The sequence below is a fragment of the Phalangium opilio genome, unplaced genomic scaffold (genome assembly GCF_054372755.1).
Source record: "Phalangium opilio isolate 3A_F unplaced genomic scaffold, DU_Popi_V2 ptg000042l_1, whole genome shotgun sequence".
Lineage (NCBI taxonomy): Eukaryota > Metazoa > Arthropoda > Arachnida > Opiliones > Phalangiidae > Phalangium > Phalangium opilio.
This window is the reverse complement of record NW_028324166.1, coordinates 2,943,497-2,969,009: the sequence shown is the minus strand read 5'-3', so window position 1 is coordinate 2,969,009 and position 25,513 is coordinate 2,943,497. Positions and strand designations below refer to the sequence as shown.

General features: G+C 38.1%; 2 protein-coding genes and 1 pseudogene across 3 annotated transcripts; 1 reads left to right on the top strand and 2 right to left on the bottom strand.

The window, feature by feature from the left end:
• Nucleotides 1-6,058: 6,058 nt before the first annotated feature.
• Nucleotides 6,059-6,445, bottom strand: LOC149678336 (venom peptide SjAPI-2 pseudogene; annotated as a pseudogene). Its single transcript, XR_016365980.1, has 2 exons — nt 6,341-6,445; nt 6,059-6,249 (listed from the first exon to the last, which is right to left on the bottom strand). The product of XR_016365980.1 is annotated as a venom peptide SjAPI-2 pseudogene (transcript).
• Nucleotides 6,446-8,669: 2,224 nt separating this feature from the next.
• On the bottom strand, nt 8,670-9,914 carry LOC149678335 (venom peptide SjAPI-2-like). Its single transcript, XM_089836318.1, has 2 exons — nt 9,752-9,914; nt 8,670-8,981 (listed from the first exon to the last, which is right to left on the bottom strand). Exons 1-2 carry the CDS (start codon nt 9,828-9,830, stop codon nt 8,773-8,775), a joined length of 288 nt encoding a protein of 95 aa, XP_089692444.1. The 5' UTR covers nt 9,831-9,914; the 3' UTR covers nt 8,670-8,772.
• An 8,025-nt stretch (nt 9,915-17,939) lies between these two features.
• Nucleotides 17,940-24,228, top strand: LOC149678334 (BTB/POZ domain-containing protein 2-like). The gene is made up of 3 exons (XM_089837125.1): nt 17,940-21,777; nt 22,612-22,891; nt 23,673-24,228. The coding sequence occupies exons 1-3, from the start codon at nt 21,518-21,520 to the stop codon at nt 24,063-24,065; spliced, it is 933 nt and encodes a 310-aa protein (XP_089693251.1). The 5' UTR covers nt 17,940-21,517; the 3' UTR covers nt 24,066-24,228.
• The last annotated feature ends 1,285 nt before the right edge of the window (nt 24,229-25,513 follow it).

Genomic DNA, 25,513 nt, shown 5'->3' with positions numbered 1-25,513 from the left:
AGGCGAAATTTAATTCTTATAGTGTTACTCAAAAGTGTTACAACTCCCCCACACCAAGGATCGAACGACCGCGTTCGACGACGAACGGAAACACCAACGATGGAGACAAGGAAACCAAAGGCGCGCACAAAAAAAATTGAAAAACAACGGGTAATCAATCAAGCAATGACAATCAAAAAAAAAAAAAACCAAAAGATATAAAGCAATTAAATCAAAAAGCAAACATAAGGAACAATGAAATCAATCAAAAACAACTCATATTGAACAATTAAATCAATCGAAAACAACTCATATTGAACAATTAAATCAATCAAAAACAGACCAGATATAGCAATTAAATCAAAAGAAATCATATTAATGGTCACGCGATACGAGAAGGGTATATAACCCTATTTGTAAGCCTATTCCTGGGCCGCAGCCGCGGATGATATGAAAGTTGGTCACTTTCTACAGAATCAGCAATGCTCGGGGCACTAGGAGTAGGGGAAGTCAAATCGCGGCCAAAACTGGGCACAGGGGCCGAAGGCGCGGCGCCTTGGGGGGCACGATGAATAAACGGTTTTAACTGGGTGATATGATAGGTTCCCTTTAAGGTACGTTTATGACCAACATTGGTTAAGCGATAAGTTAGAGGCGACAATTTTTCGCCAATCATAAATGGGCCATCCCACTTGGGAGCAAGTTTTGCATTAAATCTTTCACCAGCTGACGACTGGAAATGAGTCTTGCGCAAGACAGAATCACCAACCTCAAATTCAAAATCACGACGTCGGGGGTTAAAGTAACTAGCCTGCCTGTCCTGTTCTAGTAACATATTGGCCTTCGCCTCATCAATTGCGGATGTTACACGATCCTGTAATGTTGTAGCGTATGCCTGAATATTGTCGGTCGAGGGGTTTTTCTCAGGAGAAACAGCAGGAGTTATATCAAAGGGTGCTCTGAGTTCACGGCCAAAGTTGAGGAACGCAGGGGTATAACCTGTCGTGTCCTGGGGGGCTGTGCGAATGGCCATAGCGAGCTGGGGTAACCCTAAGTCCCATTCACGATGATTGTTTGTGACGTACGTTGAAATCATCGTGCCAATGGTGCGATTCGAGCGTTCAACAGGGTTGCCGCGAGGACTATAAAATGAGGTGAATTTATGGTGAACACCAAGAGTGACGTAGACGGCTTTCATAATTTTGCTGCAAAATTGACTACCGTTGTCACTAATTATTGAGGTGGGTACACCAAACCTGGTGAAGACTTCGTCTACCAATTTAGTGGTAATTGCCTTGGTTGTTGCGCGACGCAAAGGGAAGAGCTCCACCCATTTGGTCATGCAATCGAGAACAACAAGAAGCTGGGTATTGCCACGCTTGCTTGCAGGAAACGGTCCTTTAAGGTCTATGGACACTACTTGCCACGGGTCAGAAGGAGAAGCTGACTTCATAAATCCGGCAGGTGCACGCTGCGGATTTTTATGAGTCTGACACGGGACGCAAGAACGGACATATTGCGCAACGGAACGGGTCATACCTTCCCAAAAATAACGCGACTGGATGCGGCGCAATGTTTTAAAAATCCCTAAATGCCCAGAAATGGGAATGTCGTGGTTTAACTGAAGGACAGTTGCAATTAAGGCCGTAGGAAGCCAGATACGATAGGAATGATCCTTCTCTTGACCTCGTAAGATATCCCTATATAAGATGTTGTCAATAATCGCACATTTCGATGCTACTGACTTTACCAAGTCTGTTAACTGGGGGTCAGGTGGAAGGGTTTGATTTTCAAGATAGTTTCTGATAGCGGTTAGTTTCGTGTCGGCGGTTTGAGCCTGGATGATGATATCCTCATCAAAACTCACACCCAAATCCAAACTTGTCGACGCCAAGGTGGGATTTTCCGTGGTTTCAGAGTTCGAATCGACCAGCGACTCGTGTTCGTCAACCCTCGGAATACGAGATAACGCGTCCGCTACCTCGTTGTTCCTACCTGGAACGTGCTTTATGGATGAAACGTAAGGCTGGATAATCAAACTCCATCGTGCTAGTTTTCCGGTTGGATCACGAGCGGCTTTAAGCCACTGAAGGGCGCTATGGTCAGTAAACACTTCCACCTGACCACCTTCGATATAGGGACGAAATTTTTGTATTGCCCATTTAACAGCTAAACACTCACGTTCCGTGACGGAGTAGTTACGTTCGGCTGGGTTTAGAGAAGAGCTGGCGTATTGAATGACCACCTCTTTTCGGCCTTCCTTCTGGCACAGTACTGCCCCTAGCCCAGTTTTCGATGCATCGCAATATACAATGAAGGGCTTAGAATAATTCGGGGGCACGAGAATAGGGGCAGATGTTAAAGATTGTTTAAGGGTAATAAATGCAGATTGCTGTAGTTGCGTCCAGTTCCATTCGGTGTCTTTATGTAATAACGCATGCAAAGGATCTGCAATTTTCGCAAATCCTTCAATAAAACGACGATAATAAGAAGCCATTCCCAGGAATGTTCTCAATTCCTTGACATTCCTAGGAACGGGATACTCGCTAACGGCTGTAGTCTTCGCGGGATCTACCATAACGCCCTTTTCGGATACTAGGTGACCCAATAAGGAAGCTTCTTTTTGACAAAATTTGGTTTTACTCGCCTTTACGGTGAGGCCAGCGTTACTGAGGGTCGCAAAGACTTTATGTAAGGTAGCCATATGTTCTTTGAAAGTTGACGATATAACTATCAGATCGTCGAGATAAGCACTAACTCCTTCATGACGTAATGGTGCGAAGAGACGATCAATCATACGTTGAAATGTTGAAGGGGCGGTGGTGAGGCCAAACATAAGCACCTTCGGTCTGAATAACCCACGATGAGTTACAAATGCGGCCTTATCCCTACTCCTGATATCCATTGGCACTTGCCAGTAACCTGCCTTCAGGTCAAGCGTTGTAATAAACCTCGGCGTTCGAAGAGAGTCCAATATGTCCTCAATACGAGGTAAAGGATATGAATCTTTTCGCGTGACGTTATTTAGTTTGCGATAATCGATGCACAAGCGGTCTGTACCGTCTTTCTTTTTAACCAAGATACATGGAGAAGCCCATGGCGAATTACAAGGTTCAATTAAGTCTTTAGCTAACATGTCATCGATTATTAGGTCGATTTGTTCACGTTTGTAAGGAGAATATCTGTAAGGGTGACATGATATGGGCATGGCGTCACCCGTATCTATGACATGAGAGGCAGTATTGGTTATACCTGGTGTTTGAGCAAATAAGTGTCGAAATTCATAGACTAAACTATCTAAATGTTCTTTCTCAATAGGGGAGACGTTGGCAAAAGATAAAGCTGTTGCCAATTCCTCCTCGTCTATAGCGATGTCTGAAGTTGTTAAAGCTAGGGAATCTAAAGAGGGAAGGGCACCAAAATTACGCAGAAAAGGGAATTTATTCAGAGGGGCGGCTCGCCAACTAAAACACATTTCACCACAATCCATCTTCATTCCATGGGAATGCAAAATATCCATACCAATAATACATGGAAAAATTAAATTCTTTACAAAAAATATGTTGCTTGATACTTCCAGCCCCGGAAGAGAAAGACTCGCGTGCCCCGTACCAGTTGTGGTAACTCTAGTTTTATTTGCCAATTTTATCCCTAACTTAACTCTGCCAGTTTTATATGAGGCGTTTGAAATAACATTCCTGAATTTGTCATCAACGAGGGTAAACGTTGAACCGGGGTCCACAAGAGCTATACCAGGAGAACCATTTATTTGAATTTTGATTTTTGCTAAACTTGGCTGTAACTGAAAATTAGTAGATTTGTTTGCGTTTCCTGTGGACCCCATGCACGTCAAAGAATTTAATTTTGATGATTGCGGGAGGAACTGGTGTTGTTTCCTCCCGCACGGGGGTTTCCCGGAGTTGGACGAGTGTTTTGTGATGAAATGGTTTGTGTTTGTCTTTGTCTATTATCGTTTTGGAACGAATAGTTTCTCGCTTGTCTCGTACAGTTCGGACTAATATGACCCGTCATTCCGCAGGAGCGACATACTGGGGCTGAATAGGAGTGATTGTAAAATTCTCGGGTGGGGTAGCTACTTCGGCTAACCGGCCGTTGAGAGGTATTGGCTTGAGACGTGTCCGTAGAGGGGGGTAACGAACGCGCGCGGCAAAACCTTTGGTAATGGCCCCTCTCTCCACATCGCAAACATATGACGTCAGTATGTACCGCGGGGTTAGGTGGGGGCGCGGGCTTAGGAGCTCCCTCTTCTTGTCGGCGGGAGGCTTTTGCCTGTTCGTGAAGCACGCACGAGGCAACCATCTCTCGTACTGAAGAGAATCTATTCGCAGCGAACGCTACCCGAAGATCGTAACTTAAATTTTTCTTTATTAATCTAACTTGAGTACGTTCGTCCAAGGGCTCAACTAATTTCCTCATGAGGGTCTGCATCGCCTCTACGTAATTAGTAACCGATTCGCCAGATTTCTGAATCCTATGGTCAATCTTTTCCAAAATGAAATCATCGTTTGTATGGGCTAAAAACTCATCTTTTAATTCGTCTGAAAAATGCTCAAAACTCTCAAAAGCCCCTTGGTTCGTGAACCACTCAAAGGCAGCTCCTGTTAGCATACAGGGTACCCAATGGCGAAGAAAAATATCGTCAGGGCAGCCGCGAGATAATAAAATTTGTCTGGCCTTTTGAAGAAATTCCTTGGCGTTCCCCTCGGCGTAACTACCTGAAAAAGAGGGGAGGGCAACAGGGGGTGCCCAAGCTTGGGGAAGCGCCTCCGCGGCGGGCATAGCCCCCTGAAGATTACGTAGGCCAGGCCCGGCATTTCGAAATTCATCATTATCATCCTCTCTAGGTCGGCGATTTTGATTTTGAATTTGGGTTGTGAGATTAGCGATTTGTTCTTGTAATTGCCGAATAATTTCTGTCTGATCAATAGGGTCAGCCATATTTCTCACGTTTTGTTGCTGTTCGCGAACGAGGTTTCTATGGCGGGCCCTAGCTTCCCTCGCACTTATAGAAATGGCGGAATGGAGGTGTACACATTCCTCGCAAGCAAAAAATCTTCCCAAGGACGGGCGACAAGACTGGGAATGAACTAGGGAATAACTAGTCATGCGCGCATAATCCACAAATCGTTGTGTCGCGTAAGGGCTATTGAAATGCTATAAGACCAGCTTTACTCCGTAGTAAGGTCGTAAAAGAAATGAAGTGGAAGTGACCAACTAGCAAAGGGTAACGAGATATAGAGCGTCTAAAACGCTTACAATTAAACGTAAAAATAAAAGGACATTGAACAAATGAATAGAGCGTCTAACACGCTTAACATTATCCGGGGTTCGTTAATTATGTTGTAATTATGTTGTATAGAATCCCGGACGGACCCCCAAAATGTGACACTTTTTATTTAATTATGTTTATTTAAGTTGTTAATTCATTATTCTTTAAGTGGATGTCTAGGGTACTAAGCATTAAGTGCCAACATTGAAAACATAATATATATATATCGTTCTTAGTTCAAAAGTAAACACTTGGTCTTGACTCAGATTTTGGTTTCCTTGATTAGTACATAAAAAGGCTGTATACGGTACCGTATTTAATTAGTTCGATGATGCGCTCTTCGATTTCGTCCTTGGTTCGTACGCGCGACATTCTCGCACGTTTCATAAGCGGTCGGTCATATCGTGAGGTCCGATAGACGAGAGAGTAATTCCCGCCACACCTTCTACCTGCAGGCTCCTTCAGGACTACTAAGACGAGCGTAACTCTTTTCTTTAAAGTCGAACGACTACGTGACGATTGTCACGTAGCCTATGGTGTCGTAAATATTGACAAGGGAGGATGCACTGGGTGTGGAGGCGAAATTTAATTCTTATAGTGTTACTCAAAAGTGTTACAACTGGGCAAGACTAAAACCACGGTGCGTCTCACTCATTAACCTAGTATCATATTTATTGTAGAAATGTTACTAATGGTTTGACGAAAAACAAAACAAATTGACATTTGCAAATATTATTTTATTTATACAAGAACGAAAAGTAAGTTAACAAAAGTCACTCGTTTGTGAAACTAAGTGCTGCACTGATCTGGCTGAACGCACTCTCCGGTGGCTTCATCCCGAACTAGTCCTCTTTGGCAAAAACACCCTCTGTTGCACATTAGAATGCACGGTCTCATCCGGTTTTGGTAGTTTTCGCAAGTGTCTTCGCAAAATGTTCCACATTGGCTATAATACTCTCCTTCTTTCTCGCAATTTATAGCTTTAAAGACATTTAAAGTTACAAACCGTATTAGACTTGAATGGGACTTGAAACTTCTTTGAAACACCCATAAGTAAGTTAATATACTTACTATCATCTACTTCTGGGTATATACCAAGAGCCAAGACTAACAAACTAGCAATTAACAGAAGTCTGAACGATGCCATACCGACCTAAGTAAAGTTTGGGTTTTTTTAGCAGTGCAATATAGCCTAACCTATCACTAAGAGATCAATCACAATATTAAATAATGCGCTTTATAATAAGGTCCTTATATAATAATTAAATAAATGAAGCAATTAAGCTAATTAAAAACAGGATGTTTGTTTAGATCAATCTTAAACCAATTAAATAACTGATTAAAAACACACTTCCGGTTAACGTACAAAGACACTTGAAATCAGGATATCCATCGATGTTCGTATATTTTTTTTCAGTATACTTGTACATTACATACCATATGAATTAAATAACTATTCTTGTTTTAAAGCCCTTCTAACATCACTGTCTAATAAAAACATTTGGTTAAATCACGGGAGCTAATGAGTAGATAGACATTGTGACGTCATAGATGTTTGCTCCATAGTCTTAGATGCGGTATGTAAATTCAAACATTTTTTTTTCCACGGTCAATTAAGACGACAAGAATTTAAAGGGGTGTGCAATGCATTATGTAGGGCGTGTCAAGAACTATATTTTGAAGAAGTAGTGTTAAAATTTCCTGGAGTAGTGATTGGACAATGGGGGATGACTCAGCGGATTGATTCAACGGAACTGCGAAATTCGCTCTTGCAAAGTAGAGCTCTATTTGATGGAAAGTAACTTTCATATAGGCCCCGCCCCCATACTACACATTGTGCATCCCTTTAAACTCTTATTTTATAATATTAATATTAATGTTTATATTTTATTTCAAATCCATCGATATACAATCGTTTAATTGCAAGTTCAATAATGATGCACTTGTACTTGATGTATTTCGCAATATTCGGGAGGAACGCAAGCTCCAGTTACAGTATCACGAACGAGGCCCTTGTCGCAGAAACATCCTGCAACGCATTTGTGCAGACAATCAGGTCTCACAAGATCGAAATAGTTGTCACAAGTATCTGGGCAACTCGAACCGCACCACTTGAATTTTTCTCCAAATTCGGTACACAACTTATTATCTGCAAGTGTAAAATAGAATCTACACCTATAAGTAAATATTTAAAAGTACTATGTAACGTAACAAGAGCTAGTATGACACTGAATTTAATTTTTTTGCGAGTATGTGTTTCCAAACGAACATGTTTTTACCATGGTTTGTTTAAGCTATCATGCTTTTAGGGCAGTAAATTCCAGGACTAAAATCTCGCCTGTAATCGAGGAGAGGTTTTTAAACACCATTCGCGTTTCAAACTAAGGCTTTCACAACGATAGTGTCTCATATAATTTAATATCAGAATTGGGTGAGACAGATTCTAGGCTGCAGGATGAAAGGCTGGTCTTCTTTTCTTTTGATTCCATTCAGACATAGAAACTTAATAGAAGATCATACGTTTATGGTGTTAATTATACAGGACTCTATGGAAGGTTTCATCCACTTCATTGCCTAATTACTTTCTATTTTTTCCATTTGCCTTTGCAAGTTACAAGACAGTAAGGAATAATTTTACTTACGGTTATCCAATCTTAAACCTAAGGCTACGACGACGAAGCTTGAAATGAAAACAACTTGAAACAAATTCATTGTTAGTTTAGATAGCGTCAAAATTTTGATAATCGACAGATCTGCTAATGCTCTTTTATATAAAATCTATGGCGTAATTAAGTCGTAAATATTTTGCAATTAGCATGTTTCTAAAACACCTTAAACCTCAATTTGAAATTGATACGTAATTAGCTCACTGTAAGAAAATTAAGTTTTGAAAACGGTGCCATTAGCATGTTTTTAAACCTCCTTTTAACTTATTTTGTAATCGATACTGTTAGATAATACAATACATCTGTATCGCGTACAAAATGGGTAATTTAAGACCGATATGTTAAACAAGAACTACCTAAGGTAATCGTTTTATATTACTTGATTCGAAAAATTATGCCGTTAGCTTAGGTAACAAAGAATGCATAAAGTTAATTGGAATCATTGCGTATCCCCGCAGATTTTGAGGGAAGAGCTAAACAGACGACTTTTTCCTCGCGAAAACTCTATCTCGCTGCCTATGTTATACACCTTACGCGAGCGCCTGACCTTGCAATGCTACTAACCAATGAAATCTTGGTTAGAAAGACATCAGAATTATGAGGCGTGACGGATAGCACTGAAGCCCAACCCACAAAACCCGTCTAGAAATAATCATGGTATATATGGGCCACAACAATTCCTATTAGCTTTATGTATTCCTGAAGTAACCAATAAGTAAGTAATAAACAATATGTATGTAACAGGTAAATTTATTTTTATTTTTGACAATGTAAGCTAATTTAAATATGATTGCATTTACAAATCGAAAGTGGTTAATAATAGGCCCTAAAACTTTCTCATTTTCCTTTTCCTCCTCTAAGAAGGTTGCACTGTCGAGGCTGAACGCACTGGCCGGTGCGGGTTTCGCGCACGAGACCATTTCGACAGAAACATCCTTGAACGCACTGAAGGGTGCAGAATCTGGGAGGGCTATTGTAGTTTTCACAGGTAAGTGGACACGCGGTGCCGCATTGCTGAAAATCTTCACCTCTACGGTAACAACGCCCTGTAAGTATAGTAACCGATTAAAATTAAGGCGTTGATGTTAATTGGAAAGCTTAGATTATGAACATCTCTTGAACAGTTTATTGAAAGCGATCCAATTTTTATTTTATTACAAAATAATTAGAATTTAGTTAGTTTTTAAAACTATGATGCAGCTATTGGTTTAGTGGCGTCTGCTAAATCGAACCTATATTTAGAAATGGCCGTTCTTTTAAGGTATAATGTTATGTTACCTGAACTTTTCCGTTAACCAATTGAGGCTGTGCGTAAAGAACTAACATACAAACAAACCATTTTCTCAAATACACAATGTTTTTCTGACAAGTTAGCCATAAGTTAAGGGGGATGTTCTTTGGACGATTTTGAGTCTAAAATGTTCTGTCCGGTTCACTGTTTTTAAGTTAAGATTGGAGTATTTTATTTATGACCCCTTAAATTTAATTATTAAACTGAAAGACAATGATTTCTAAATTCCAATTTATTTAAGTGGTCATCCCACAGTGTCCCTTAGAGCAAATTGTCATAGAACATTATCGACTCAAAATTGATTTCCCAAAGAACATCTCCCTTAATTTATGAAAAACTTATCCGCGTTCATTTTTGAAACAAAACATGTTAATTAAAATTAAGGTAATTTTTGAAAGAAAGTTTCATTTTAAGTTATTAATCCATAGGGATGAAAAAGACTTACCCCCTTTAAATTATAGACACATTTAATATAAAAAATTTCTTTACAAGCAAATCATACAAATTATTTTTTTAATAACTTACTATTATTAATATATCCGGTTTTCTGAGCCAGAGTAACAACAACAAGGCATGATAAAATTAGTACTTTCATTAAACTCATTTTAATTATAATAGCAATCCTATTTAGGAAGATATTGTGTCGAATCCTAACGAAAATTGGCCGTGAAATAAATCATCTAGTCTTTTAAACATGCCTATTTATATATGTGTAATATATCACAGTATATCTAGTGAGTGTTTTTGACAAGATAATAATACATTGCAACAGGAAAGATGAATCGAGGGAAACGTCTTTCCATCTTTCAGGATTTAGGCGTTTTTATCTCGATGAACACACATCCTTTTTACAGAGAAATTTCGAAACCATACGCAACAGTTTAACAATTTGTTTATAATATATTTTTAAAATATCTAAAATTATTTTTATTTTATTTATTCTTCTCTTTTTTAATATTATATAATAAAATTTAGACAGTTATAAGTTAAACAGTACAGTGATACATACATTTCTTATACTTGGAATATTAAAGGGCTAATAATGTGAGTAAACTAGTTTTTTTTCTATGAAGGTTTCAATGCAAATTAGGTCCCTTAAGGGTCCACGGCAAGGATGCGATTAGTTTCCACAATCAAGGATTAGCCCGAATTAACGCCCCTTAAATTCACTGTCAGCATTTTTATTGGAATTAATTTATGAAATCGGACCAAATCGTGTTCCAACATAATTTGGATAATTGAAACCAGGGATAGATTTAATTTGAGAAATAGGAATGGAGAACAGACAGAGTAATCTGGGCGCGCGTCAAAGTGCCGGACCCCCTTCCACGGAACGGAGGTGGGTATGAAAGAAGAGGCGGGAGGGTCATAGCGACAGAGGTAAAAAAGTAAATACGTATTTTTTGCCGCTCCCGTCAGCAACGTCATCATAACGTAGTGTTTAAGTGAGCCAATAAGATAATTTAAACTTTTCGTTACGTGTTGGAGGGAGGGGCTCTATACTCGGACTGAAGTAAATACTAAACGTTCTCCATTCCTACTTCTAAAATTAAATCTATCCCTGTTGAAACGAAATATAAATATTGCGGTATTAAGTAATTCACGTGAAATTCTTCACTCTATATTGTAAGCCGAATCCAATAATTATGTTATATTATTTAGTAGTGATACATTAGTGTATGAAGATAAACTCGTCGATTGTGTCGTCTCAAGACCTTTGGTTTGGTTCTCGACTTCTTGAGCGACATCAAAAACGATAGTGATGTTTCAAGAATCAGAGTGGATAAGGCCAACGCGATTCCCATGAAGTAGACGGAAATCAGGCTTTCGATTTCCTTCACAGATATGGTAGAAAAATCGTCCGATGGCTTTTTCCATCGAATGACGTCGAGGGAATAGCCAGCTTTGTTCAAAGCACCGAACATAAGCTTGTTTTCGGCGTACAACTCCACCCTAAACAATGCAATTCAATAAAATTCTATAAATAATTTATAGAACCAAATTCATCTTTATGAAGCTAAGATTGTTTCAATGTTATTGAACGGTGAGTTTTTGGTGTCTATTACAATTTTTGCTTGGTGTGGTTACGTAACCAGACCTAACATTGTGCTACTGTTTTGTGTGTATGTTTCTTGGTGGCCCCGGATACGTGAAGAACAAGGGTGATTTGTCTTACATTTTGTTGACCTTTTCCATGTACTTAGATCGCGAGAAATTGTTGGAAACAGCGAAAACCACCAGGTTGTTCTCAATTGAAGGTGACAAGTAGAAATTGTCGGCGTATCGCATTTTATCGCTCATCGCTAAGTTTTCTAAGATCAGAACTTCAATGAGCAATGTCGAAATGACCATGAACTTCCTATCACGCCCTTTGACCCCCGCGATGGTCGTCAACTCGTTTCCCAGAATTGCACTCTCCACAGCGAGCATGGATGTGCTTGGTATTCCATTCAGTAGTTTCCCGTATCGCTTCTCATTTGATTTTGCCTGGATATGGAAATCGATCATCAAGCAGTTTGAAAACGACAAGCAAGAATTGACTACACTCGGTTAATTAATTAAAAAGTCCATCTTCCTGTTTACTCTCTATTAAGCCATTGACAGCGTCTCACTAGGCGTCACTTCTACGACGTTTCACTTACGTCACTTCATGACAAGCTCTCAGTAACCAGTGACAAACTTATGGAACATGTTTTATGAACTTGTTTTGTGACGAAGACTCGTCATTAAGAAGTTCGATTATCGACACTGACCTTTCTCTGTAAGGAAGTGAACTCGTCCGAATCATCCCAAAACCAGACGTTCCGAAAATCCTGTTGAACGAGTTGGTCGATGGTGTCCACAGTATCGTAGACTTTCTCAGTGAAATCCGATTTCAGTTTCCCTGATATTTCGAAGAAAATGAAAGTGGTCGCGATGAACCAGGACATGGCTGCCAGACGCCAAGTGATCGATTTCTCAACGGACTTGAAGGCTGTAATACAATTCTCATATCGGCTTATCTTCTTTTTTAAAGGGATATCAATTGAAACACTATAATTACGCTCGTAGAAGAAAATTAGAAAGTTTTTCCAAAACATTTTAATGAGAGTAAAGATGAACGTGCGGCCATTTTGTTTTCTGGGAGTGGCCAAAGCCAAGATGGTTGACACTACCAATAGACTCGCCATCCAAGATATCGCGAACTTCATTTTAGGATATAGTACAACAATGTAATTAAAACTGTACGAGGCACAACTCATCTCATCGCATATTTATAAGTTATTGCATTAGCGGATAATAAAGTGATCAGTGTCGTCCGTCTTTAAACAGACATTCATCAGAAATGTTGTACGGATATAATGTATACTGTCCCACTTATTGTTATTATCCGCTTATGGGTATTCACAAAAACCTTGCGCTGAAGTTTTATTCTACAGGGCTAGTATAGGCCCTTGTAGATATGACCTGACAACCTTCCCTAATTCTGACTTGTACCTGTCCTTCCATTCTGAGAAAAGACAGAGATGGTTTCTTAGTCATTTCCGGGACTGAAGAGACGATGACTGTTGACACCGAGTCATAGACACCCGTTATTCTAGCCTTCATTCGAGGAGAAACGAAATTGTCGGCTTGGATAGGAAACAACAAGACGTCCATCAGCTGTACCCAACAATTTAAAAAAACCATTTGACATTTTTAATAACGAAGCCTTTGTCTCTTCCGTTTCTTGGCTAAAAGACGGCGTTTACTCACCTCTGGTAAATCACCCTCTTCCCGAACTTTTTCGACATTATCCAGAAGAAAAGGAATAAAACTGAGGCTTCAAATAGAAAATAACAAATTCAAGGGCAGTCATTTAAACCTTTTCCGGTTTACCTTAAATTGAACCTTTTCCTGTAACTATCTCTCATCGTATCGTAAAATTTTGTTGCGAAATCCATATCCTCAGTTCCCTACGTAAAAATTTGTTAAGATGCTATGTTTGAGTCGATAGAAAACACGTGAAAATGAATTACATCGATGATGCCAAACTGTAAATCGTACATGTCTTTGTCAAGTGTGATTTTCCATTCGAGTTAATGAATAATTAACAACAATGATTAACGTGACTTGGGGATTTTATCACCAGCGATGTTACTTATATAAGATTGGGGCACTAGGTTTTATCATATTGACGTGAACGTCAGGCAAACCTCGGGAACTAAATTCTACCCAAGTATTGTCCCCACATAGACAAGTTTCATTCTAACACAACAGGGAAGATTAAATTTTCTCGGAATCACATCAAAGTTGTCCTGAAATGATCAGTTAAACAATGAACCACGTTAGATTTCTCAATTCCAAAGTGTGTGTTTTCGAGTTTTGAGTTTCGTAGCTGTGGAAACAAGAAAATTGATTAGTTTACGCTGTGAACTTGGTGGTGTTTTGAATTTACCATAATTAAAAAGTTTCAATAGCCAAACTCAACTCTTGTTTATACCTAACCGGGAAGTAATTAGTTAAATGAGAATATGGTTTGAGTTTCGTAACTATGGAAACGGAGAAAATAAAAGTTTGAGACCATCCATGTGATTGTTTAATGAATATTACAACATATTATCGACCCCCTTCTGCGTATGGTTACCTTCACGACCGTAGCACATGGTACACGCGTGAAAAGGCTCAGTATATCAGTAACAAGAATTCACGTTTGGATCGCCAACATAGAGTACTATTTTCTACGAACCTTTGACCTCAATGTAATTTTAAATTTATTAACAAAGTGTTAACTAAAGTTAAAGAAATTGATGATAAAAAGAATGAATCACGCAACAAATGTGATTGTTCTAAATTATCCAGTCTTTGATAACTTCGGTTCTGATTACGTGTGTTTAAATATACATGAACTTAATTTCAGCGTTTTTTATTCAAACTATTTTTTGAAATCACACCAGATGGTGCTCTAACGTAATACAGATAATTGAAACGAAATATCAATATTCAAAAATTTAGTAATGCACGTGAAATTGTTCACTCTTATATTGTAAGCAAAATCCAATAATTATGTTATTTAGTAGTGATACATTAGTGTATGAAGATTAACTCGTCGATGGTGTCGTCTTAAGACTTTTCTCATGGTTTTTGACTTCTTGAACGACATCAAAAACGATAGTGATGTTTCAAAAATCAGAGTGGATAAGGCCAGTGTGATTCCCATCAAGTAGACGGAAATCAGGCTTTCGATTTCTTTCACAGATATCGTAGAAAAATCGTCCCGTGGCTTTTTCCATCGAATGACGTCGAGGGAATAGCCAGCTTTGTTCAAAGCACCGAACATAAGCTTGTTTTCGGCGTGCAACTCCACTCTAGAAGAACAAAGTCGTAGTACAATAAAATTCTATGAATAAATTTTACTTTCAAATGCATCTTTATCTCGAAAATATAGTTTCAATGTTATTAAAGGGTGATATTTTGGTGTCTAATACAATTTTCTTACATTTTGTTGGCGTTTTCCATGTACTTAGATCGTGAGAAATTGTTGGAAACAGCGAAAACCACCAGGTTATTTTCTATTGAAGGTGACAAGTAGTAACTGTCGGCGTATCGCATTTTATCCCTCATCGCTGTGTTTTCTAAGATCAGAAGTTCAATGAGCAATGTCGAAATGACCATGAACTTCCTATCACGCCCTTTGACCTCCGCGATGTGCGCAAACTCGTTTCCCATAATTGCGCTTTCTACAGCGAGCATGGATGTGCTTGGTATTCCATTCAGTAGTTTCCCGTATCGTTTCTCATTTGATTTTGCCTGGATATGCAAATCGATCATCAAACCACATTATCGTTTTAATTGTCAAGCAATTTGATTATCGACACTGACCTTTCTCTGTAAGAAAGCGAACTCGTCCGAATCATCCCAAAACCAGACGTTCCGAAAATCCTGTTGAACGAGTTGGTCGATGGTGTCCACAGTATCGTAGACTTTCTCCGTGAAATCCGATTTTAGGTTGCCTGATATTTCGAAGAAAATGAAAGTGGTTGCGATGAACCAGGACATGGCTGCCAGACGCCACGTGATCGATTTCTCAACGGACTTGACGGCTGTAATAAAATTCTCGTATCCGCGGATGATCACGTTTAAAATTGAAAGACTATAATTACGCTCGTAGAAGAAAATTAGAAAGTTTTTCCAAAACATTTCAATGAGAGTAAAGATGAACGTGCGGCCATTTTGTTTTCTGGGAGTGGCCAAAGCCAAAATGATTGACACTACCAATAAACTCGTCATCCAAGATATCGCGAACTTCAATTAAGGATATAGTACAACAATATAATTAAAACTGTACGCGGTACAACTCTTAATTAAAACTGTACGCGGTACAACTCTTATTACGCAAGTATTGCACAAAAACCATGTGCTAAACGGGATATTTTGGAAGGATATTTATACCTGTCCCTCCATGGTGAGAAAAGAAAGAGATGGTTTCTTTGTCATTTCCGGGACTGAAGAGACGATGATGGTGGCCATCGAATCATAGGCACCCGTTATTCTAGCCTTCATTCGAGGAGAAACGAAATTGTTTGCTTGGGTGGGGAAAAACAAGACATCCATCGGCTGTAACAAACAATGCAAAAAAGTAATTAGACATTTTGATTATCGAAGCTTCCGTCTCTTCAGCTTCTTGGCTAAAAGACGGCGTAAACTCACTCACCTCTGGTAAATCACCCTCTTCCCGAACCTTTTCAAAATCTTCTAGCGGCATAGTAATGAAACCGAGGCTAGAAATGGAAAATAACAAATAAATTTATTACCAATAAAATTCAGGCTAGTCCTTTAAACCTTTCGCGGTTTACCTTAAATTGAACATTTTCCTGTAACTATCTTTCACCATACCGTACCATTGAGCAGCGAAATCCATGGTCTCAGTTTCCTAAGAGAAAAAAATTGTCAATCTGCTATGCCGCTGTCGATAGAGAACACGTGAAAAGTCAAAAATTATTTACTTCGATGATCCCAACCTTTATATCGTACATGTCTTTGTCAACTGCGTTATTCCTAACGAAACAATAATTATTTGACTTGGGGATTTTTTCACCAGCGATGATACTTATAAGTGTGGGATATTAGCTTTTATCATATTGACGTCAACGTCACGCAAACCTCGTGATCTAAATTTTAACCTAGTATTGTCTAATCATCGACAACAAGGAAGATAATGTTTTATCGGGCCACATCAAAATTGTCCTGAAATGATCAGTTAAACAATGATCTAGTTATGAGAATACGTTAGATTTCTCAATTCCACAGTGAGTGTTTTTGAGTTTTGAGTTTCGTAGCTGTGGAAACAGAAAAGTTGATTAGTTTATGCTGTGAACTTGGTTGTGTTATGAATTTATCATAATTAGGAAGTTTTAATAGCCAATCTCAACTCTTGTTTATGCCGCCCGGAAGTAATTAGTTATATGAGAATATGGTCTGTTGGTTTGAGTTTCGTAACGATGGAAACGGAGAAAATAAAAGTTTGAGACCATCCATTTGATTGTTTAATGAATATTACAACATATTATCGACCTCCTTCTGCGTATGGATACCTTCACGACCGTAGCACATGGTACACGCGTGAATAGGCTCAGTATAGCAGTAACAATAATTCACGTTTGGCTTGCCAACATACTGTACTCTTTTCTATGAACCTTTGACCTCAATGTAATTTATTAGCCAAGTGTTAACTAAAGTTAAAGAAATTGTTGATAAAATGAATGAATCACGCAACAAATGTGATAAGCCTTTGAAGAAACATTGTTCTTTGTTATTCAGTCTTTGATAACTTCGGTTCTAATTACGTGTGTTAAATTTAACATTAGGATAAATCACAAAAATCTTTCTGTTAATTTATAATAAATTTTCTCAGCTAGCTAAGTCTGAATTCATTTTGTAGTTAGAAACATTTTTTTTAATAAAAGGATCTTTCCTCGGTCAAACAGTGCTCGCTAAAAAGGGATCCGACTCACTTGTTTTTCCGACCAAAGATTAACCCTAGTAAACGCTCGTTAAACTTAATGGCAGTGTTTTTATTGAAACTTATTTATGAAATCACACCAGATGGTGCTCAAAAACATAACTTGGATAATTGAAACGAAATATCAATATTGCGCTATTTAAATAATGCACGTGAAACTGTTCACTCATATATTGTAAGCTGAAATCAATAATTATTTTTGATTATTTACTAGTGATACATTAGTGTATGAAGATTAACTCGTCTACGGTGTCGTCTTAAGACTTTTCTCTTGGTTCTTGACTTCTTTAACGACATCAAGAACGATAGTGATGTTTCAAGAGTCAGAGTCAATAAGGCCAACGCGATTCCCATCAAGTAGACCAAAATGAGGCTTTCGATTTCCTTCACAGATATCGTAGAAAAATCGTCCGATGGCTTTTTCCATCGAATGACGTCGAGGGAATAGCCAGCTTTGTTCATAATACCGAACATAAGCTGGTTTTCGGCGTACAACTCCACTCTAAAAGAATAAAGTAGTAATATGAATCTGTTTTACAATCAAATTCATCTTTATCATAAAAAAAATTTGTTTCAATGTTATTGAAGTTTTAAGGGTAATATTTTGGTTTCAAATCCAATTTTCTTACATTTTGTTAACGTTTTCCATGTACTTAGATCGTGAGAAATTGTTGGAAACAGCGAAAACTACCAGGTTATTTTCTATTGAAGGTGACAAGTAGAAATTGTCGGCGTATCGCATTTTATCGCTCATCGCTAAGTTTTCCAAGAGAATAGGTTGAAGGATTAGTGTCGAAATGACCATGAACTTCCTATCACGCCCTTTGACCCCCGCAATGTGCGCAAACTCGTTTCCAATAATTGCGCTCTCTACAGCGAGCATGGATGTGCTTGGAATTCCATTCAGTAGTTTCCCGTATCGCTTCTCATTTGATTTTGCCTGGATATGCAAATCGATCATCAAACCACATTATCGTTATAATTGTGACATAAATTTATAAAACGTGATCCATAAGTATGACACTAACTATACTTCGTAATGCTAGAGACTTACTGAGAGCTAGTTCGAGAACGACAAGCTTATTAAGTCTGTACTAAATCTTTCACAGCGTCTCACAAGGCGTCACTTTATGAGAATCTATGACGTTTCACTTACGTCACTTCATGACAAGCTCTCAGTAACCAGTGACAAACTTATGGAACATATCTTGTGACGAAGACTCGTCATTAAAAAGTTCGATTATCGACGCTGACCTTTCTCTGTAAGGAAGCGAATTCGTCGGATCCTTCCCAAAACCAGACGTTCCGAAAATCCTGTTGAACGAGTTGGTCGATGGTGTCCACAGTATCGTAGACTTTCTCAGTGAAATCCGACTTCAATTTCCCTGATATTTCGAAGACAATGAAAGTGGTCGCGATCAACCAGGACATGGCTGCCAGACGCCACGTGATCGATTTCTCAACAGACTTGAAGGCTGTAATATAATTCTCGTATCTATGGATGGTCGCTTTTAAAATTGAAAGACTATAATTACGCTCGTAGAAGAAAATTAGAAAGTTTTTCCATAACATTTCCATGAAAGTAAAGATGAACGTGCGGTCATTTTGTTTTCTGAGAGTGGCCAAAGCCAAGATGATTGACACTACCAATAGACTCGTCATCCAAGATATCGCAAACTTCATTTTAGAATATAGTAGAACAAAATAATTAAAACTGTACGCGATACAACTCTTATCGTATATTTTTAGATATTCCATATGTGGATAGTAAGGCGATCATTCTGTTTTTGTGTCGTCCGTCTTTAAACCGACATTCATAAGGAATGTTGTACGGATATACTGTATACTGTTCCACTTCTTGTTATTATCCGCTTATGGGTATTCACAAAAACCTTTCACTGAAGGTTTATTCTATACTGGCCCTTGTAGAAATGACCTGAAAACCTTCCCTAATTCTGACTTGTACCTGTCCTTCCATGCTGAGAAAAGACAGAGATGGTTTCTTTGTCATTTCCGGGACTGAGGAGACGATGACGGTGGCCACCGAATCATAGGCACTTGTCATTTTAGCCTTCATTTGAGGAGAAACGAAATTATCGGCTTGGATAGGAAACAACAACGTGTCCATCGGCTGTACCAAACAATGCAAAAAAGTAATTTGACACTTTAATAAAAAAGCAATTGTCTCTTCCTCTTCTTGGCTAAAAGACGGCGTATACTCACTTCTGGTAAATCACCCTCTTCTCGAAATTTTTCTAAATCGTCTAGCGGCATAGAAATGAATTCGAGGCTTGAAATTGAAAATAAATAAATCTATTACCATTAAAATTCAGGATAGTCATTTAAATCTTTTGCGGTTTACCTTAAATTGAACATTTTCCTGTAACTATCTTTCACCATACCGTACATACGAATCGTAAAATCCGTATCCTCAGTTCCCTACGTTAAAATATTGTTAATCTGGTATACCGCTGTCGATAGAGAACACGTGAAAAGTCAAAAATTAATTACTTCGATGATCCCAACCTTTAAATCGTACATGTTTTTGTCAACTGTGTTGTTCCTAATAATTATGTGACTTTTGGATTTTTTCACCAGCTATGATACTTATAAGTGTGGGACACTAAGTTTTCTCATATTGACGTCAACGTCACGCAAACCTCGTGGTCCAAATTTTAACCTAGTATTGTCTCCATCGACAACAAGTAAGATAATGTTTTCTCGGGCCTCATCAAAATTGTCCTGAAATGATCAGTTAAACAATGAGCTAGTTTCGAAAATACGTTAGATTTCTCAATTCCTCAGTGAGTGTTTTTGAGTTTTGAGTTTCGTAACTGTGGAAACAGAAAATTGATTAGTTCATGCTGTGTACTCGGTTGTGTTATTTATTTACATAATTAGCATGTTTTAATTGTTAAACTCTATTTTTGATCATACGTAGCTGCCTGTTTATTGGCTTTATTTGAATATGGTGTGTTGGTTTCAGTTTCGTAACTATGGAAACGGAGAAAATGGTTTAAAGCCTCCATTTGATTGTGTTATGAACATTTCTCAAGTTTTCTTAAGCAAAGAAATAGTACACTTCGTTGAAGCATGAGTACATTGAAGAAAAAGCTTTCACGATGGTTGTGTCTCATATAATTTAATAGAAGGTTAGGGACAGGTGGCTTTCAGGCTGCAGGGAGCCGACTAGTCCTCTATAAATTCCATTCAGACATAGAAACTTAGTGGTAGATTATCAATTTATGCTAATAGATTTCATTTGGGTTCAAACGGAGCCTCCGAAATGAACTAGGCCCATGCATGTCAAATTTTATGTGGGGAAATATCCAGCCAGTTTGTTAAGGAAAATATTTTCACCATATATGTGTACGAGATGGCGCTTATATTACCGTTGTGACAGGGGTCTTCCTTAAATTATCGTTGATATTTTAGGGGTTAGGCATAAAATTTTTATGCTAGAGAAAAGTTTCATCCTAAAATTAACGTAATTACTTTTTGGGCTATTCACTTTTTATTGAATCTCTCGGTTAGATTGTATTGATGACAACAAAATAAGTTATTTCAATTAAAATAATTCAGTAAGAGTAATAAAAACGTATACTTACAATCCGCGACCTTGGCCCAAATACTTAAGTAGTCGACAGGGTCACGGGGTTGAACTTTGTTTATTTTACGGTAATATAAGCGCCCCCAAGCGTAAAACAACGGCGAACTAAATTGGTTAAAAAAATATTCTTGCTTCGCGACACGCATGGGCCTAGTTCATTTCGGAGGCTCCGGTTCAAAATTAAAAGCATTCGTTTTCGCTCATAGCTAGATGGCGCGAGAAAGTTAAAATATTTAAGGAAGCCTACACATGTAACGAAAAAAAATTAAGTAAAAAAACTTTTAAGAATACACTTGCCTTTCTAATTATACCGAAAAGTGTAAGATAAAAATAAAATCTGGTCTTTAAAAGGCTCAATTTATTTGAAATTTAAACCTAAAATATATAAATTTTAAAAACCGCATTTATTAAAGAAATCAATATTATGCTTTAGTTCAATTTAAAAAATAAATAAAAACCAAATTTTTTTCTAAAAACGCGATCTGATAAAAAAATATATTCGTTTCAATTGTATCAACCTATAAAAGAAAAGTAATAATAAAAAACTGGCTCAAAATTGACAATTAAAAAATAGGCCAGTCCGATATTACGAACAGAAAACTCTATTCGTATTTGAATCATTTTAGCCCTAACGTTCGAATCGAAAACTTATCCGATTCTATTAGACTACATATTTAAGATTATTATTTAAATTTTAATTATGTTGAAAACTCCGCAAAAGGCAGTAGCTTGTAATACTGATATGGAAGTATTTAATCGTCTTAGCGAGCTACGCAAAAGTAAAGACCTCGTGGATATCACGTTCAAAGTCGGTGATTCCCAGGTTGAATTTCAAGCCCATAAACTGATTCTCGCTATGGTCAGTGAAGTATTTCGGGCCATGACCTACGGGCCCATGGCCACGGAGGACGTTATCGTGATACCCGACGTTGAACCGGAAGCCTTTGCAATCCTGCTGAAGTGAGTTAATTTTCATTATTATTATGATGTAACATAGCTAATTAAGAGATGTAGGCGAGTCAATCTGTTTTTTTGTGTTTAATAAAGGTTAAAGTTTGCCGGTTTTAATACGTCATTCTTGCAGCTTTAGTGGGAATGTATGAAAGGTATCAGCGGGTGGGTAAAAATTAATTGAAATACGTCATGGGCACGTGACTGAGAATAGGCGTGGTTCAAGGAAACTTTGTTAGTTTTCTAAAAAAAATTGGCGCTTAGGGGAATTGGTGCTGTTATCTCGCGAACAAGTACTAGATGTCCAGTCACAATCCACGTTTATTCCTTGTATCCGGGCGTCACGTGGTGCCTGTGACGCATTTCAAATAACTTTACCCACCCCAATGCCTTCCTTACAGACCTTTTAAGGCCGCATTATTGTTCAGCTTATTAAAATATAGTAACATCTTATTGGGAAACGTCCCTAGACCACGTGGTATTGTGATGTTACGTTGTTTTATTGAAACCCGTTCAAGTCTCCTACTAGGGTCTAATTTGTGCCTGTTTTTACCAATGTAATATTTGTTCCATAAGTATGACACTACCTATACTTCGCAATGCTAGAGACTTACTTAGAGCTAGTTCGAGAACGACAAGCGAGAATTGCAGACTACACTCGGTTAATTTTGCAGTTCATATTCCTAATTAATAAATACTAAGCCTTTGACAGCGTCTCATCAGACGTTGCTTTACGAGAATCTATGACAAGCTCTCAGTAACCAGTGACTAACTTATGGAACATATCTTATGAACTTGCGTAATTACGTATAATATTTAACTAATTGAAAATGATTTTGGTAGTTACGTGTACAAAGATGAAGCCAATTTCCATAACGTGAGGGAAGCCTTGAGTTGTATGTACGCCGCGAGAAAGTATTTGATGCTGAAATTGGTCAAACGGTGTACTCAATACCTAAATGAAAATAAGAATGAACAAAACGTCTGCGACATATATCGCCTTGCCGTCATGCTGGATCAGACCGATTTAGCCAAGAAGTGCGAGGACTTCGTTTCCTTAAATCTGCCCGCTGTCTTAGGGAGCCCTGGATTCTTAAACCTTGATGAAGACATCGTCCTCAAGGTAAGTTCTTATTTTCGTTTCTAAGAGTTCAAGGTCATAATTCACCAATGGCTACTGAAGTTGGTAACGAGGACTGAAGTTTTTAAGTCTAAACGGAGCGGTGTCTCAAAATCAACTACATAAGTATGACAATTGGCTCAAAATCTCGGGTTCCATCTAGACACTAGAAATACCTCCCGAGTATAGGTTGAAGATACACATTCTCTATGGTCTGAACAGCAGCCAGAATTGTCAGTACAATGCTGGCATTGGTATATTGGTATTTATGTCAAGTATTACGCTAATCGTACGTTAACTCATGTATGAGTATAAATACATGCTTAAACTAAGCAAATGTATATTTAAAATCCTGGGAGAGAAGGTTGTGGGTCATCACGAAATGAATTTGGTAATTTCTTGATTCATTTAAATCATAAGCAACTTATGTTTCTGTTATTAAACGTTTTCATCCTTGGATGAGAGCAATAATTTTGTTTTGGAAAGGGAAGATAATTTTTAAATATTCGTTTTTGCAAGGTCAATAACAGTAGAAATCCGTAAGACTCTAGCGGTACCATAATGAGAAGCTTTTCACGCGTTATAAACCTTGTTCATTCTTTAACACAATTCTTCATGGTCACTTGCTCATAATTTACGTCACCTCAAGGTCACATGATGTTTCTTTAGAAAGTACCATTCAAATTTTATGATATTAATCGGTTTCGTTTTTTTTCAACTCCATCATCCAGTAATTAGGCCTAACAATTCCACAAACTTACACAAAAAGTACGCTTACACTTAGGTCACGGATAAAATGTCTTTGAAAATCGACCCCGTGGTGCTATTCGTGTCCCTACTGAAATGGGCTCTATTCAAAACTACCGGTTCCACGGAGTGCGAGGAACACCAGGACATGACACCCGTTAGAGATCGAATGATGCCCTTCTTGCCCTTCATCTTGTTCCTGGCCATGACCCCCAAACGTTTCTACTCCGTCGTCTCTGTCACCGGAATCTTGACTTACCAAGAAATAGTCGCGATTACTATGGCCATGTTGGAAGTCGATGGGGAACCTTTACCGCCCTGGTGCAATGCTGTCCGTAAAGTTACTAGTTCCGGCCGAATAGTCAGAGGAAAGGCGGCCGCATTGAAGAGGACCGTGCCATACAAAACCAGAAAGTCTTCGAGGTCATAAGTCCTTCGTGATAAAACTAAATGCGTGTAGATATCACGAGAAATTTTAATATATTGAGTTGAATTTTCCCGCATTTAGACATAATTTTAACAGGCTGTCCGATTAAAAAAGGCTGTATTTTGATTTCAACTGTGTTCTTTTGTAAAATAGATCAGGTTTTCCAAACTCCAAAAAAATATTATTGTATTACAAAATTTCCTCAAATTTTATTTGAACTAACATTTGAACTTCAATGTAAATACCATATTTCCAAATATATATTTTTCAAACTTTTATATCAATATTTTTATTTCAAATGGGCAAAACGTGCTAAGCCTAGGTAAGATTTCTCACTTCAAAAACATTAGGTTTAACTCCTTTTGAAAAAGCACGAGATTTTAATCTCGCGCCAATATCAACATCACGTGATTGGGCTTACGCTTCGCGCGCAGATTTCTAATAGTCATTCACGTTCTCAAAATTCTTCAAATTAGGCTTAAAGAATTTTAGCAAAGTTGATAATCAAAATTAGCTAAATATGACGCGGCAAAATTCAATACCTTCAACATCTGGTGGTCATGTCTTACCAGATGCCAACGATAGCTCTGCTTCATCGGATGATTCGTATTTAAGGGAGTTACTACACATATCTCAGGATCCACCAACGCAACAGGTCAATCGCGAAGAGTTCAATCTCCTTGTAGACCATGGGAAGTTCCCCGTGTATTTCACGGAGGTATTTATGCAAATGCTATTGGAAGCAAGGCTTAACAGTAAATGTTATATTTAATGCCTTTTATCTGTTCTTGCAAGCAAACGAAACGAATAGATCCTTATACAAGTACTTACACCATAAAAGGTTTCTTTGCAAATGGCTTCATCAACCGCTATTCTCAGGTACAACTAGCAACTTCAGACTTGTGCTTTGTGTAATTTTTAGGGATTAGGCTTAGCTGATTCCCCCATGGTATTCATGGTGCTTAGCTAGAGACTTAGCCATGGTTTCAATTAAGTTTTGGTTTAGGCATAATCATGATTGGGAGTATGATTAGGTTAATTCATAGCCATGGTTAGGTTTAGGTTAAGGCATAGGTTAAGGTTAAGGCATAGCCATAATTAGGTTTATGTTTAGGTTTAGGTTAAGGCATAGGTTAAGGTTAAGGCATAGCCATAGTTAGGTTTATGTTTAGGTTTAGGTTAAGGCATAGGTTAAGGCATAGCCATAGTTAGGTTTATGTTTAAGTTTAGGTTAAGGCATAGGTTAAGGTTAAGACATTGCTTAAGTCAGGGTTATGTTTAGGTTAAGACATTGCTACAGTCAGGGGTATGTTTAGGTTAAGGCATATCCATAGTTTTGTTTATGTTTAGGTTAAGGCATAGGTTAAGGTTAAGACATTGCTTAAGTCAGGATTATGTTGAGGTTAAGGCATAGGTTAAGGTTAAGACATTGCTTAAGTCAGGGTTATGTT